This window comes from Berghia stephanieae, chromosome 4 (assembly GCF_034508935.2).
Source record: "Berghia stephanieae isolate SIO BIC M18660-M18661 chromosome 4, UCSD_Bste_1.3, whole genome shotgun sequence".
Lineage (NCBI taxonomy): Eukaryota > Metazoa > Mollusca > Gastropoda > Nudibranchia > Aeolidiidae > Berghia > Berghia stephanieae.
In genome coordinates, this window is record NC_088363.1 from 54,714,466 (window position 1) to 54,728,014 (window position 13,549).

At 33.0% G+C, this 13,549-nt stretch overlaps 1 protein-coding gene across 5 annotated transcripts in view; it reads left to right on the forward strand.

The window, feature by feature from the left end:
- The window catches only part of LOC144970844 (protein kinase C iota type-like), a 46,758-nt gene that overhangs the window by 10,221 nt on the left and 22,988 nt on the right, over positions 1–13,549 (forward strand). For 3 of the 5 annotated variants that reach the window (XM_078910931.1, XM_078910932.1, XM_078910934.1), the window contains exons 2-10: positions 4,061–4,179; positions 4,610–4,731; positions 7,025–7,114; positions 8,515–8,565; positions 9,048–9,133; positions 9,858–9,989; positions 10,492–10,570; positions 11,384–11,424; positions 12,413–12,436. In XM_078910931.1, the coding sequence (XP_078767057.1) occupies positions 4,115–4,179; positions 4,610–4,731; positions 7,025–7,114; positions 8,515–8,565; positions 9,048–9,133; positions 9,858–9,989; positions 10,492–10,570; positions 11,384–11,424; positions 12,413–12,436 (690 nt within the window). In that variant the 5' untranslated portion in view covers positions 4,061–4,114. The remainder of the gene's footprint in view (positions 1–4,060; positions 4,180–4,609; positions 4,732–7,024; positions 7,115–8,514; positions 8,566–9,047; positions 9,134–9,857; positions 9,990–10,491; positions 10,571–11,383; positions 11,425–12,412; positions 12,437–13,549) is intronic. The other 2 variants (XM_078910933.1, XM_078910935.1) reach the window with 1 other exon arrangement.

A 13,549-nucleotide genomic window follows, 5' to 3' on the forward strand; every position in this document is an offset into this window, starting at 1 on the left:
GGTATAGAAAACTTTTAGCGGTTCTCCAGATAAGCAGTTAATCAAGGCTGTGGCCCATTTGCTTTCTGGCCAACGATAACCTTTAGCCTGAACTTCGAATCGGTGTAAGAAGGATTCTAGACAGTCTGAGCGTTCATCGTATGTTGGCATGCGTGGAAGTTTCACGAAAAATTCATCATTATTATGTTTTCTTTCATGACCGGTTTTTGTTTTTTTCAATTTCCAGCATCATTTGGGTCCTTTTGGTTTCTTCTTCTGCTAAAGCTATTTGTCTTTTTAGTTCCCTTTCTTGGACTCTTTCTTCTCGTTCTTCTCTACGTATTCTTTCTTCATTTTCTTCTCTACGAATTCTTTCTTCGTGTTCTTTTTTTCCTTCTCTATGAATTCTTTCTTCATTTTCTTCTCTACGAATTCTTTCGTGTTCTTTTTCTTCTCTACGAATTCTTTCTTCATTTTCTTCTCTACGAATTCTTTCTTCTTTTTCTTCTTTTATTTTCTCTTCGCACCATGAAAATATTCTTTCCTGGGGTATTTCTAAGTCCTTTGCGAGACTTAAGTATCTTTTATATGCTTCCATTTTTGCAATAAATTAGTTACGATATTTTATATATATTATATTGACAGGATACTGTTACTGACTGTTTTATTTATTTGCACTTACTGGAATGAACTGTTCTATTTTTAGAAATCTCTCTCTCTCTTATTTCAACTTATTATGTATGTTGAATTTGATGCCTTTTATCGTTATATCTTCTAAAGCAATGTGTCAATACAATGCGGAGTTATTATGACTTGTGTCAATAACAATGTGTCAATCGCGTGTACTCTAAACTATGTTACTACGAAAAATTTATCACCAATGTTTGTGACTCGTCGCTAGTTTGTGTACAATTATTCGCAATGACGCTAATATACTAGAGTGTGATAACAATAATAGGATGCCAAAATAATCCCAAGTTATCTATCACTAAATATAACACGACGGCTAGTAGACTCCTTTTATTATTATTTAGTTTTTAAAGACTCACTTTTCAGAACATAATATATAAGTGGTTTTCGGTAACAGTAATATGCCAAAAATGCATTTAAAACAAATCACTATGCAAAACAAATCACGATGTCTATAGTTACTATGTGATGCCCAACTCATGTAAAAGAGAATAATGAAGGATATATTTACCAACTCAGTTCGTGGCTGGGACCTCTCTCTTGTTCAATGGTTGTTCAACAATTGTAATTAGGCATTGAAGAGTGTTTAACAGTGATGTCTGAAATACAAAACAATAAAATATCGTAAGATTTACAATAGTTACAAAATGTGTTCACAACACTGAGTGATTGGATGATAGGTGAATGAATCGTTATGGAATGTAAACATATTGAAAACAATTCATGAATGAGGCAAACAACAAAATGAAATGAGTGATATAATAACAAAGTGGACAAGGAATGAATGAATGAATGAAAAACTGAGTGAATAGATGAATAAATGAATGAATGGATAATGTATGAATGAAAGAATGAATAATGATTAAATGAATGAATGGATAATGTATGAATGAAAGAATGAAGGGAGGAATAAATGTATGAATGATTGGATAAATGAGTGAATAAACGAATGAATGGATGAATGAATGAATGAATAAATAAATGAATGAACAATGAATGAATGAATAATTTATAAATGAATAAATGAATGAAGGAATGAATCAATAAAATGCTATTCAATTTGAATGAAAGAATGAATGGATAAATTGCTATTCCATTTAAATGAAGAAATGAAAAAGAAAAAATTAATCCTGTAAATAGGGAGTTCAATTAAAATATCATCAAGTGGGGCAATTAAGAGTTTTACAATTTAAACTTTAAAGTTAGATGAAATAGATATATGTAGAATGAGGCCCCAGAATTTACTAGTTACTATAAATGAAAAACAATTAACGAATTGTTTACAATGAAATAAAAATAATGATGAAAATTAATTAAAAGAGATAAACAGTGATCGTGGCAGTTACAAATAGAGATGTGAATATATTACGTAACTTATGATAATATGTCAGGTTCGTAAGTTTACGTTTCCAGGCAGTTGACAGGCTTGGATGATATATTCGTCTGATAACAGGCTCGGGCTCGTAAAATTCCACTTCCAGGCAACTGGTAAGGGGTTATTGTGTAATTCTTTGACAGCGGGCTCGGGTTTGATCCTTGAAGATTATACAATCAAAGTTAAAAGTTCCGGCGTCTTAATGGTGTAGATATAATATCTACAAAGTACCAAAAGATAAAGATCTTCCAGTATTAAGGAATAGAGCGACTGGCCGTCCGGCATAGATTGTAGAGAGAAGTGAGTGTCGAATGTTAGACCTATCAGCTTTTATAATAAGTGGCTACGTGACAGAATGTAGAACGAAAAGTATTCACTAATTAGAAATTAATTCGAGGGAAGGCTATAAAAGGAAAGACGATCTAATATTAGAAGGTAAAGTTTATCTAAGCCTACCGAAATATAACTGGAGTGAGATGAATTCAGTTCTTAATAAAATAAAATTTAATAAGATAATTGTGAACAACCTTTACTGTGACAGTGTGTGTGTGGGGGGGGGGGGGGGGGTCGCGACTGGGTCGAATCTGTGCAGCTAAAAGGAGTAAAATGAAAGGTGGCCTAACCCACTGAGCTGCCTATCCACACCGCTATCGGAATATTTTAAATTCATATATGAGCTAAACATATTTCCACCATTTTTGCTTAATTGTTTTGGTAGTTATTTTCATCTCTGATTCGAATAAAAATATGTTGTTGGATCTAGTTTTGTGGACGTGTGATACTAAATTGTATTGTCTTGTGCGAAGCAGACAGGAAAATGACAGGTGTGGGTTTTGGGCTTTGGGGCGAACAACACCATGGCCTAGGAATTCGTCCGCGACATAAAAATTATTCCCGGTGGTCCCCAAAATTGTGGCCAGAATGAGCAAATTATAGAAACAAGAGATGATCAATAAAGTTAACAGGTAGGTAGGTAATGAAAATTTAAATGGTTGGTGGACTATGAACAGATTTGATGATTAACAACTTTCTTCCTGAAAATAAAAAGTCGAATTGCCAGTTTGTCAGTTTGTCAGATCAAAGTAACAAAGGAAATTTCATTGATCCATTTGCTTTAAAATATTTTTTTTTAAAGAGCTGGATTTGACATTTGATCACTATTTACTTTCATCTTGTGTTAAATATCACTTGATATATTAACTGTTTTGGGACACAACCACTAGTATTTTTTCCAGAATATTTGGTATTTTTCACGCCTAGTTTGGCATTTTGCATAAAATCTTTCTGCCCACTTGCTACATGCGTCTGGGGATAGTATCCCCAGACAGGTGTCTGGGGATAACAAAAATTGGTTATCCCCAGACACCTGTCTGGGGATAACGAATTTTTATTATCCCCAGACAGGCGTCTGGGAATAATGACAGCCACTTAGATTATCAACACACTTTCAGCATACTATTCTTTTTCCCTCCAAGAATCGGATCCCAAAATCTTATTTTGGCCTTTGGAGATGCACATGCCCTTTGCACATATATTGTTACCATATTATTTCTATATATGTTTCATGATCGTGAACAAGGTGCAAAAATCTATTCATTGTTACTTACTTTGACGAGATCAGAAAAGTCGAAGCCTACATACATATATGTATGTATATATCTCAATTTGATTTTGTTGTTGTTGTTTTTTGTTTGTTTTTGTTTTTTCAATTTATTATTTTTATCTGTTTCTATAAATTTCATGAGGTTACAAGTTTCCCTCTGTACTATATTAAGTCTATAAGTACAACTTTGTTCAAGAAAAATTCTGTCTGAACATTTTTGGGGATTAAAAACAAATCAACTCATTTTTTATCACCATCTACACGTTTTGTCTGTTATGCTTGTTTTGTTTTTTGTTTTTTAAATTGCTATTATTTTTTTTTTTTTAATTTAGGGCCAGGGATATACTTTGTTTCTAAGAATTTGCTTGAACTGAAGGATTGTCTTCTTTTTTCTCTTTTTTTTTTTTACAAAGAGACCAAAGCAGAACTGCTACCCGAACACGTGGCTGGAGACCATTTTCTTGTCCATGATGCCAACTTTAGACACAGATGACATCGACACCTCAGTGCGAATGAAAGTTGGATACAATGGGTCTGTGTTTCTCATAATCATCACAAGTTTATGTCCCTCACTCTCAGTTTTGATTACAATTTTTAGACCTTAATTAGTGATATATTGAAATGGGACTTTTCTACAATCTTAGTTATGAATGAAAATGTAAATAAATGTTTAATGCATTGAGCTAGACAGTATAAAGAAAACATGCTTTTATATTATTCATATTATTATTATTATTATTTTTAAAAATTAATTTATTGTTATTGTTGTTATTTTGACGATTATTATTATTATTATTATTATTATTAATTATATAATAATAATAATTATTATTATTTATTATAACAACAATAATTATTATTTATTATAACAATAATAACTATTATTTATTATTAGTATTGTTATTGTTATTTTTGTATTAATTGTCTATTACTTATTGATCGATCATCTTTTTCATTCACAGGAACATTTTGGTGACCAACATTAAAAATGACGTCAAATATCCAGACTTCTGTGCAGAAATAAAAGACATATGCAAATTCGATGATGTTCAGCCATTTACAGTCAAATGGCTCGATGAAGAAGGTAGGTTTATTTGTTGTTATCAATAATATCAGCACTGTCTACAATCTCGAAATGTCAGTCAACTATCCTTGCACTGCTAGTACCAAAATAATTAATTATATTGTGCTATTATTATCTGTCTGAAAAAATGTTTGAAACTGTGCAAGACAAAGCAATAACAACAAAAAAACATCAGAAAAATCAGTCTTTCTCGTCTGGGGATTGAACCTCAGACTTCCTGGTTACCAGTCAGACATGCTACCCTTACAACACAGAGGTTACCTGATAGTTGGAATGATTTTAATCGCTATATACTTAACGAAGGTACATGTTTTACGCTGTGAACCCTCGCTTGCATCACACGACATAAACATTGAACATGAGAGGACGAGGACAAAGACATTAGAGTAGCTTCATTTTGATTTTTGAAAATATCAAAATTACAAATTAGGGAGTAGGCACTGGTGTAAGATAGAGATCTGAAAAAGTGTGTATAAAACAGTGCCAGACAAAGCAGGAGAGAAAAATACACACACAAAAAAGAAAAGCATCCCATAAATATCAGTCTTCCAGAACTGGGAAATAGAACCTCAGACATCCTGATTACCACTCAGATGTTCTACCACTTCGCCACAGATGTTACCTAATAGTTGGGACAAATTTAATGCCTATATTCTTCACAGGAATTTATTGTATTTTTATTTCTTGCTTTATCTGGCACTGTTTCCTACACACCTTTTCAGATCTTACACCAGTGCCTGCTCCCTAATTTGTCACTTTGGTATGCTAATGACCAATATCTAGTTTAACTCAAGTGACGCGGCCTTGCATTCCGGAAGTTACACTGGACAGTGCCTAGTTGCTACAGCTGATCAGTTGAAACAATGGCAGCTCGCCTAGCAGTTTTTCAATGTTTACACCCATCCCAGAAAATATACTTCTTTGAGCTAATAGCAATAATTTACAGTACAACCTTTACATTTTCTTAAAGGGAAATAAGATATTTATTGAGAGAGCAAACTTAGTAAGAATTTATGAAACCTTCAACAGTCATCTTTCTATTACGAATAGTTGAGTGGTGGAATGAGAGGGAGCAAGGCTTTACACCTTATTGCTACACACATTAGCCTAGTTTTCGTCTAACACACGCATATACACAACAAGAGCCCACGTACAGATGCACACGTGTAATAAAGGAATTTTCTACAAACACACACACGTGGGTAACATTATTTCTTTGTGTCCTTTGTTTGAGATGTAACAGATGACCAGAGCATGCAAAACAGCGTGGTAGGGGCATGGGGGTGGGGGCTCTTTGTTGGCTTTGTTTATGACTTGAAAGGCCACTAACTTGCCTTCAACAAGTTGAAGGACATAGCTAAATTATTGACCAATCAGAATCAATTAAACTTTTACTGCATTTCTAAATATAGAAAGGTTAACAACTCCATTCATAAACGGGGTTGATCTTGTCCTCAATAATGGACTGGTGCGCTCAGTGTCAAAGCCAACTCGTCCTCAATACTGGACCGTCACCCCACTGACTCGGTTATGCTCGTCCTCAATATTGAACCTGCGCGCTACTAGACTTAATGATAACTTATTTGATTCCTTGTCATCACCAAGACTAATGGTAACCACTCTTTCGAAAATCGGTCTTAAATCTGAGTTTTACATATTGGAAAAATTCCTTTTTATAAACATGATACTTGTAATTTGTTCAATCTTTAGACATACAATGAAAATTTATTTGAATTGTTTTTATTTTTCAAATGCAACACTAGTCAATTTCAAAGATTCATTCTATGAACTTGCGGGTGGTTGGATGGGAGCATCACCCTTGAATCATATACCTATGATGTTCGCATGGGTGTACGATCCGATAGTGATGTCGTTTCTTCTTCTCTTTACTAGCCTATCCTGCTTCTTTGGTTTGTGATTGTATTTTTGACAGGGATATTTTTTTTTTTTTTCCTGTAAATCCTCTGCCTGTTTGTTCTTGGTTATTTATAATTTAGCTTATGATATCTTTAGGTTATGATTTTGATTGACATTTGTACTATTTTTGTTAGATTGCTTGTTTTTTTTTTGTTTCAGCGGTCTCTCATATAACCTCAATTGTGTTGGAAGAGACCTAAAGCAACAAACAAAAAAAAAAATTCTATGAACTTGCTGTAGTTATCATCTATTTGAATAAATCTGAAGCAGATGTAATTAAAGGTTGTTGTTATTAGTATGAACATAATATCAAAGTGTTTGCATGCCTAAGTGGATTGATTTTAATCATTTCCGTTATCTCATATATTTCAAACAGGAGATCCATGCACGATAACTTCCCAGATTGAATTAAATGAAGCCATTCGATTGTATGAAGTCAACAAAGACAGCGAACTGAATATCCATGGTAAGAATTTTTACAAAGGTTTGTTTGATAAGTGTATTTGCCTTTTTATTTATTTGTTTTGTTTTGTTTTATACATATGTTTTGCTGATATCACTTTCCTTTATATTTTTTTTTTGTTAAAAATATCAAATTAAGATCTGAGGTTTGATCCCCAAACGAGGTCGACTGAATTTTTGGGATTTTTTTTTTTTTTTTTTTAATTTTTCTTTCTTGCTTTGTCTGGCACCTTTTATACACACTTGTTCAGTTCTTTATCTTACACCGGTGCCTGCTCCTTAATTTCTTAATTTGATATTTTCAAAAAAAAATTAAAATGTAGCAACTCAAATGTCTTCGTCCTCGTGTTCAATGTATGTATTGTATGATGCAAGCGAGGGTTCACAGCATGAAGCGCATACCCTTGTGAAGAATATAGGCAATAAAATTGTCCCAACTATCAGGAGCCTCTGTGGTGTAATGGTAGCACATCTAACCAGTAATCAGAAGGTCTGTGATTCGATCCCCAGTCGAGGTCGACTGATTTTTTGGGATGGTTTTTTTCTTGTATTTTTCTTTCTTAATTTGTCTGGCACCTTTCATACACACTTGTTCAGTCCTTTGTATTAGACCTGTCAATTCTCAGTTAATTAACTGAAATCAGTCAATTCGTCAAATTCAAATATTTTAAAATAGGAATGAAAGAATTAATTAATCATAGTTGAATGACCGTAAAGTGATTAGGAATGTTCCACAGCGCTACGCATAGCTCATGGGCCATTTATATTAACGATGGATAATATATTGTCAAGGCTAAGCGACTCTTTTTAGAATTGCTGTGTCTGAACACATCCCAGTGTATTTTCACACAGCCTTTGTGAAATTATTTTTTCACTTTCCACGCATGTTGTGCTCCCAATGGTAGCCAATTTTAACTGAGCCGCCGCCGATAAATTTCATTGTTTTGTCTAAGCCAAAATTGACCACATTTACCTGTTGGAAAGTAAAAGTATGAAAAAGTAAAACGTTAACACCAGAAGTGCGTTATGTAGACACCTTCAAATCGAAAGTTATATAAATGTTACAAGCACATCTCGGTTGCCTCACGTTGTAAACAAACTGGTTGACCGTTTCTTCACTGATTGGGTACCTAATTATAAGAAACAATGGTAAATAGCCTAATTAATTCCCACACAAATTAGTTTTCTGCCATTGTTTTGCTCAAGCCAGCTTGCTGTTTACTATTCATTTCGTTTCTTTGGATGTTTCTGCTACGAAGAGTTTCTGTTTCAGTTTCAGTCAATTTTTATAGAGCTCATTTACAGTTCTATTTATATTTATTTTTGTTGGGTTTTTTTTTCTGTATTAATAATAGAAATGAAATATGTCACGTGATCTAATTCATGGTTACTTTTTTTCTGCAGTGTTTCCAAATGTGCCTGAGCGACCAGGTTTGCCATGTGTTGGAGAAGACCGTAAGTGATCATCTGTAATTGTATGTAGTCATTATATTTAGGTGACTCCTCTCAATATGGTAAATGGGAGATAAGCCTCTAAAATTCACCATCCACCTATAGGGGATTTCTTGAGAGCTAGACCAAATGATGCATGAGTAATTATTATTATTATTATTATTATTATTATTATTATTATTATTATTATTATTATTATTATTATTATTATAGAAATGATAGACTCGTTATTCGTAAACACACAAATACAATTCACTAAATAACTTTATATATAACTCTATATGATAGAGGATTTGTTTGGCTCAGGCTATACTCTATCCTTTGATGTTGTCACAATGAGCTTGAATTGAAAAAGATATGTATAATATTAGGATGCAGCATCATTAACTTACTTTACTGGGTTCTATAATTATTTTATTTTTATTTGATGGACTAAAATATATCAAAAGTTATGGGTAAGGTTTAATTAAATATTTTATCTTCAGGGAACATGTATCGTCGAGGAGCAAGAAGATGGAGGAAACTATATCGAGTGAATGGCCACCTTTTTCAAGCCAAAAGATTTTCAAGAGTGAGTCTTAATATAGTGAAATAAAATAATTGACTTCACTTTTATGCAGGTTAACTCTTTAGATTCAGATTTTGTGGACCATTTTTTATCCACACAAAATGAGAAGGATTTTGGTGATGATTAGAGGAGCTGATACTTTGGTGGTATCTTTCAATATTCAAATCAGGACAGCTGATATAACTAGAATATTTTCATTCTTCTTCATAATAAGGTATTATCTTTGACTTTGAGTTGATCCTCATGACCTTTTGTCCCAACGTCTGATATGCCATTTTGTTTGTTTAGGTTTGTTTGTTTTGTTGTTTTTATAAAGTTTGTTTTGTGTTCTTTTTATTATGAGATGGCTTATTTTTAAATTTGAATTTAGAGAATAAATTTCAAACAATCAATTTTTAAAGTAAAATCTTGGATTTCTCACCTCATTTCAGAAAACGTTAGATATGATTACTGAAATATGTAAAGAGTATCTGTTGCCTTCTTTTCTTGTATTTTGTGTATGCTTGCTTTACTTCGTTACAAATTTTAATACCTTGTCACATGACATTGCCTTGAAGGCAAATTATTCTTGCTCAATCAAAATTGGTACATCAGAAAAGAAATTTAAATTATTGAAATGCATCAAAAGATGGCACTAATGACCCAATTTGTCAAAAAAAAATTTAAAATTACCATTCGTACAAAATATCAGATCAAGTCATATATATTCACAATTTTCACATTTCAGAAAGCTGCTTGTGCTTTCTGCTCCGATCGGATCTGGGGATTGGGCAGACAAGGTTTCAAATGCACCATCTGCCGTGTCACTGTCCACAAGCGCTGCCACAAGCTGTATAAGAAATTATGTGGTGGGAATGAGGTAATTTGTAGTCCCCCTTTTTTTAAATTGATTTGTTGAGGTAGGGCAGTTGATTCAATGACTTCTGATAGTTACGAAAACTATAATTAGTGATAGTTTTAAATATTCTTATTGGCTAATTAAGATGCACATTTTTAGAACTCTCTCTCTCTCTCTCTCTCTCTCTCTCTCTCTCTCTCTCTCTCTCTCTCTCTCTCTCTCTCTCTCTCTCTCTCTCTCTCTCTCTCTCTCTCTCTCTCTCTCTCTCTCTCTCACACACAGAAAAATCCTATGGGTATTAAAATCATGTCCATTATCCAGTTTGTTGGTCCTCCGCCTCAAAACGGTATTATGTCGGGGTGATTTAAGCTTAAAATCTATTTTTCTATAAGCTTTGTTGATACAATTAAACACAAATTCAGGTTTCGGCATCTGGTTCAAGCCGACATAATACCCTTTTGAGATGGTGGGTCACATTTATGAATTTGTAAGTTGCATCTAAATCATAACCTATTCCCTTCAGGAAGGAAAAGAGGCAGCATCCCCCCAGAATGGAGAAAAACGTTTACAAGGGGAGGCCAGATCTGCCAGTGAAGGAAAAGGTAATAGCAGACCTGTCCATTTGAAATTGAGAAAATTCGTAGTTTTTAGGGGTAAAAACCTGGTAGACATTATAACTAACTTTAAATATTACCAATTTGCACTTAATACGTTAAAATAGTGCTTTAAACTCCATTATATACTCGCTGTGGAACCAGAACTTTGTTGTCAATATTTTTTATTAATCTAAAGTCTTTATTTAGTTCTTTGGTTAGAACCGAAAATTTGTAATATTACAAAATTTTCGTGGTAGTTGGCAGGTCTGGGTAATGGTCGTGCGTGGAGATAAAAAGTTGGGAAAGAGAATTAAGGTGGGCGATTGGGTTTTTCTACACAATTAGATTAAAATTTATACATTTTTATAAAAAGTTTTGTGTATTTGTGTGTTTTGTATTTAAAATTTTTTATGTTAGTTTTATTTGTTTTTTGGGGTTTTTTTGGTGGGGGGGGGGGGATTTTTTTTCATGGTCATTAATAATAATAATAATAAAATATGTTTTTTTATATAGAGCCTTACCCAGTTTCTCAACAAGCTCAAAGCGTTTAACAGCTTAACATTGGACTTATATATACTGCTTGATTTTTATAAATCAACAAACCTCACCAATCACAAATAGACAGCAATAAGCCACAGCTCTGAGATACTGTCCAATGTGAATGGACTCATGTTATTATTAAAAAATCACTGATCAGAGGATTAAATCAAATAGTTACGCATTCATTCAATAGAAGCATTCTTTTCCTATTTTATAAATACCTTTTAAAAGAATGTATCCGTTTATATCATCTAAATTATTATTTTCAATGCATTTCAGCTGCAAAGAGGCAACAATTACCAGTGGAATACGGTTCAGAGGTAAGTTGGGGTATTTGTTTTGTTTTGTTTTGTTTTTTTTGGTCTTTTTTAATAGATACTTGCTGTACACACTTGTATTAACTTTTTGGAAACAGCAATAATAGCTAGCTATCCCCCCCCCCCCCCCCCCCCTCCCCCCCCCCCCCCCCCCCCCCCCCCCCCCCCCCCCCCCACACACACACACAAACAAACTTTCCACTTTTTCTTTATCTGTGATTTCCTTTTAAAGTAGATTTTATCCATAGCAACTCCTGCAAATAATATCTGATTAATTTACTAACCATGCCTATTGACCTTCATCCCGGAGGCATAATATTATTTTTTACATGTCTCTCTTTAATGTCCACTTTAACCCATGAGGGCAAAAGTTTGCCACTTGTTCAAATTTATTGTTATCATCAAACCAACATTTGAAACCAAAATGGATGTTAAAACATTATAGGGCTGCTACTCACCCTTTGGCAGTTAATCCCTAAAATTAGTTGCAAAACTCTCATCTCAAACAATGATTTTACCAGTTGCTTTTTCTCAGTAAAGTGGTGTAAAAATTGATTTTCTTGAGCATCTTTAAGCCTTTTTTTCATATAGTAACAAGTATTTATGTCAACCATAATTCGAATAGGAAAACTTGTTTGGATGTTGCAGAACTGCCTATTATCCCTTTGCTGTAAATTATTGTACTCAAAATTTTAATGTTTTTGAAGGGGAATAAATTTTGAGACTTAACACTGTATATAACTTTGTCTTGGGTTTTCAAAACGTGATGTGTTTTTGAATAATATTCCTTTTCCTTTTCTTTTTCTTTCTTTTTTTTTTTTTTCATTTTTTATATTTCATCCCCCCCCCCCCCTCTTTTAACAATTAATTAAGAAACAGACTAGAGATGCAATGTTCATTTATTGCTTCAATATTCATTGTATTATTTTTTTACAAGAAATCAGCACCCAATAAACCAATTTTTCTGTTACTTCTTTCAATGCTTACAAAGGAAATGAAAGTTGGAATATCAGAGGTATAAGTCTTATGTCGTAATGCTGTTGCGTGTCTTCATTGATTGATTTCTTTCTTTTTTATTGCATATTCATACTTATAATTTGACAATGCTTTCCATGTTTTCAAAAGGCATATCATGAACAAGCTCTATCCATTTATATGATTTATTTTTCTCCTTTTCATAAAGGATTTTATAATTTTTTATCATGATGGCTTTTTTCTTTATGTGATTAAAAGAAGAGAAAAAAAACAAAACAAACAAAAAACTTTTTACCTTTACAGAAAGGGTATGATTATACTTAAATCAGACTTTGTCTTCAATGAAGCCAGAGTCGGATCATTGCCACTACTATCTGAAAACAGATAAGTCTGTAGCTTTAAAATGATTGATAATATGAGACATGATTGGGTAAAAACAACAGCTCAGTCTGGTCAGTAGAGGTTAAATAATACAAGGCACATTTGTTTGGGAAATTTTGACTTGAAGAAAAACAGGATTAGAAAAATACAGATTTGGTTTCGTGTGTGTTAAATGGTTATGAGAGAATTTGGAAAACATTTCAATTGGTTTCCAGATTTTGATTGTAAACCCATCAATTCATTCTGCAGCAACTGTGATTTGCACTCTTTTTTAAAGTATTTGATAAATATACTGAAATGTTTGGACAAAAACGAAATAATTTTTCATTCCAATTGAAAGACATGATTATGTTCAAGTCTGTGCTAATGATTGACCTTAAAATATGCTATGACCGTTACTGTTATTCGTGTCGATGAGAATAATCATCACCTGCTTTTTGTCTAAATATTTAATAAGGCTAAAGATAGGACTTGACTTAGATATAAATGAGTCGATGGCAATACTATAGATGTGGGTTAATATTGTTACAGTGCTAGACTTGTTCTGTTTGTAAAGAATGTTTGATTTTGCACGACATTCTGTGGGAAATATTGAGACAAAAATGTTGTTTGTGTTTGTTAGAATGACTGAAATTACAACAGAAAGTAGGTTTGTGCTAACCATGAACTGCCATTAACACTAATTGAAAAATGATTATGCAATAATATTCTTATGATTTAAATTCACAAGTTTTCGTTTGTCTATCCTTTATCTATTTTTGTTGACTTGTTT